The sequence below is a fragment of the Trypanosoma grayi genome, assembly GCF_000691245.1.
Source record: "Trypanosoma grayi strain ANR4 Tgr_1724_V1, whole genome shotgun sequence".
NCBI lineage: Eukaryota > Euglenozoa > Kinetoplastea > Trypanosomatida > Trypanosomatidae > Trypanosoma > Trypanosoma grayi.
This window is the reverse complement of record NW_008827342.1, coordinates 1-2,294: the sequence shown is the minus strand read 5'-3', so window position 1 is coordinate 2,294 and position 2,294 is coordinate 1. Positions and strand designations below refer to the sequence as shown.

At 60.3% G+C, this 2,294-nt stretch overlaps 2 protein-coding genes across 2 annotated transcripts; both read left to right on the top strand.

Annotated features, from left to right (window-relative positions):
* Positions 1-340: 340 nt before the first annotated feature.
* On the top strand, positions 341-1,438 carry DQ04_17241010 (hypothetical protein; the record flags this gene model as incomplete). The annotated part of the gene is made up of 1 exon (XM_009317567.1): positions 341-1,438. One exon carries the CDS (start codon positions 341-343, stop codon positions 1,436-1,438), a length of 1,098 nt encoding a protein of 365 aa, XP_009315842.1.
* A 102-nt stretch (positions 1,439-1,540) lies between these two features.
* On the top strand, positions 1,541-1,960 carry DQ04_17241000 (hypothetical protein; the record flags this gene model as incomplete). The annotated part of the gene is made up of 1 exon (XM_009317566.1): positions 1,541-1,960. The coding sequence occupies one exon, from the start codon at positions 1,541-1,543 to the stop codon at positions 1,958-1,960; it is 420 nt and encodes a 139-aa protein (XP_009315841.1).
* Between the last annotated feature and the right edge of the window lie 334 nt (positions 1,961-2,294).

Here is a 2,294-nt window from a genome sequence, read left to right as displayed (position 1 = left end):
GCGCTCGCTGGGGCGCAGCCGCACGTACACGCGCAGCTTCTCGTGCAGGAATACGCGCTGCACGGGGTTCGTCAGCGGCACGGTGCACTTGGGGTCCCTGTAGAGCCCCACCAGCGATGGCCGGTTGGGCCGCACGAGCAGCGCGTGCGGCAGCGTGATGCTGCTGCGCACCACGAAGGACTGCACCTCAAGGCGGCTCTCCTCGCACGGCATGACGATGTCGCGCAGCAGCAGCTCCTTCGGCGATACCTGCAGCGCGGGGCCCTCCTCCTCTGCCGTTGGGTGCAGCTCCACCGCGAAGTACTTGATATCCGACGCGTGATGCAGGTTCTTGACGGGAATGAAGTACCGCTGCGGGCCGACGAGGGCGGGCGTGCACTCCACAGTGATGCTCAACGCCTCCAGCGCCCGCACCGCACCATTGCGTGGGATAAATTTGAAGTGCGCATCTAGCGTCCGTGCAGAGGCGGCAAAAGACGAGGAGAGGGAGCCCGCACCAGCGAGGGCGCCGGCAGGACCCCCACCGCTGCTGTTGCTGCTGCAGCAGCGCACGGGCTCCAATACGACAATCGACGTGTTGGAAGTGGCGCGCACGAGAATAGTAAACTTGTGCCCCTCAAACGGAACGCAGTGCGTCACAAGCGCCATAGGGCACCGCATAAATGTGGCAGGCACCACACCGTCACCAATCTCGAGTGAGATAGACGATGATGGCGCCATCGGTGACGCAAAGGACGTCATTAACTCATTACTGAGCGAGTGCGCCATATCATTGAGGGGCGGCGCTAACGATGGGACCACAGCAGACATGTCTTGTGTCACCACTGCAGATCCAGCTTTCGTCGTTCCCGATACTGTCAGCGCAAACGATGCTGCTGTTGGCATTGCCGTTCCCATTGCTGCTGCTGCTGTTTTTGTTGCCGCTGAAGTGAAGCCCCCATCCGGCTCACCCTCCATGCGCACGAGTGTGATGTCGACGGGGATCTCACGGTTTGCCTCCTTGTCCTTGGTCTCGTATAGCAAGAAGGTGACGGTGCCGCTCTGCGCCAGTGGAATACACTCCACCGTCCGCGTACACGTGAGGCCCAGCACAACACTGACCGACTCACCGGCATTCATCTCAGGCAGAGCGATGCCGTCACGCAACAGAAGCGAGAGCAGTTCCGCGTGCTGTAGAAGACGCGTTTTCGGCTTTGCCGGTGTCGCTTCGTCTTCACTCTCGGAGAGCGAGGTGTACAGCCGCAACGGCTGCTGTTGTTGTTGTTGCTCACTATTGTTACCACCGCCACCGCCGTTGTTGTTGCTGTTGTTGTTGGTGTCGTCGTTCGTTTGTGGTGTGGCGTTGAGGTCAACCTCCTCACCCATGAGGGCCCGCTTCAGCGCATCGATCTGGCGCATCGCCGCCTCCATCTTATCTGTCTTGTTCTTGCGGCGGTAAATCTTAAGCTTCTGTTCCAGCTTCTCAATCTTCTCCTCCAGCTTCCGCGAGGAGCCGGAGCTTGAGCCACCATGCTCCATCTCAAGCTGCAGCCGCACGTCGATGCCGTCGAATTTGAAGAAACGGTCCCCCAATCCCGCAACGCCTTCGCCAGCGTTTGGGTTGCTGGAGCCATTATTAGCGGTGCCGCCACTGACAGCAGTGCTGTTGCCAGCGTTGGTGCCAAGCTTCAGTCGCAACGCACAGCGTGAGCCACTCGTGTTGGACACCGTGAAGCGTGCCCCAACACGTGCTGCTGGCGGGCCACCGTCTGGTGCTGCCACCGCAGCACTGCTGTTCGCACCACTCCCCTGCTGGTGCTGGTGCTGGTGCTGGAGTTGGTGCAGTGGCACCAGTGGCGGAACTTGCACGAGGCCGAAGCTCCAAGAGTCAGGGCTCACATCAAATGTCTCTGCCTTGGTGACGGTTGCCTTCATTGTCATGATGACCTCATTGGAGGGGTCGAGCACGTTGACGAGCTGAATGCGCTCCTCAAAACTTCCCTTGATGCCTGGGTAGAAAGAGAGCTCCACCTCGCGTGTCGCGTAGGGGCGGATGCGGCAGTAGATCGATTTGCGGTCGGAGTTCTCCATGCGAATGTGCCCTGCCGTGACGGAGCGCGACTTGGAGAGCCGCAACAGAAGGACAGAGTTGCACTGATTCACAATGGGCAGCTTGGTCGTCTTACGCTCACCAATGTTCATCTCGTCGAGGTCCAGCGCCGGGGTCAGCGACGCCACGGGGTCCATGTTCACGACGCGGAAGCGGTAGTACACCGGCACATCGTTCACCGCCACAGCGCCAAATTGCAGCTCGC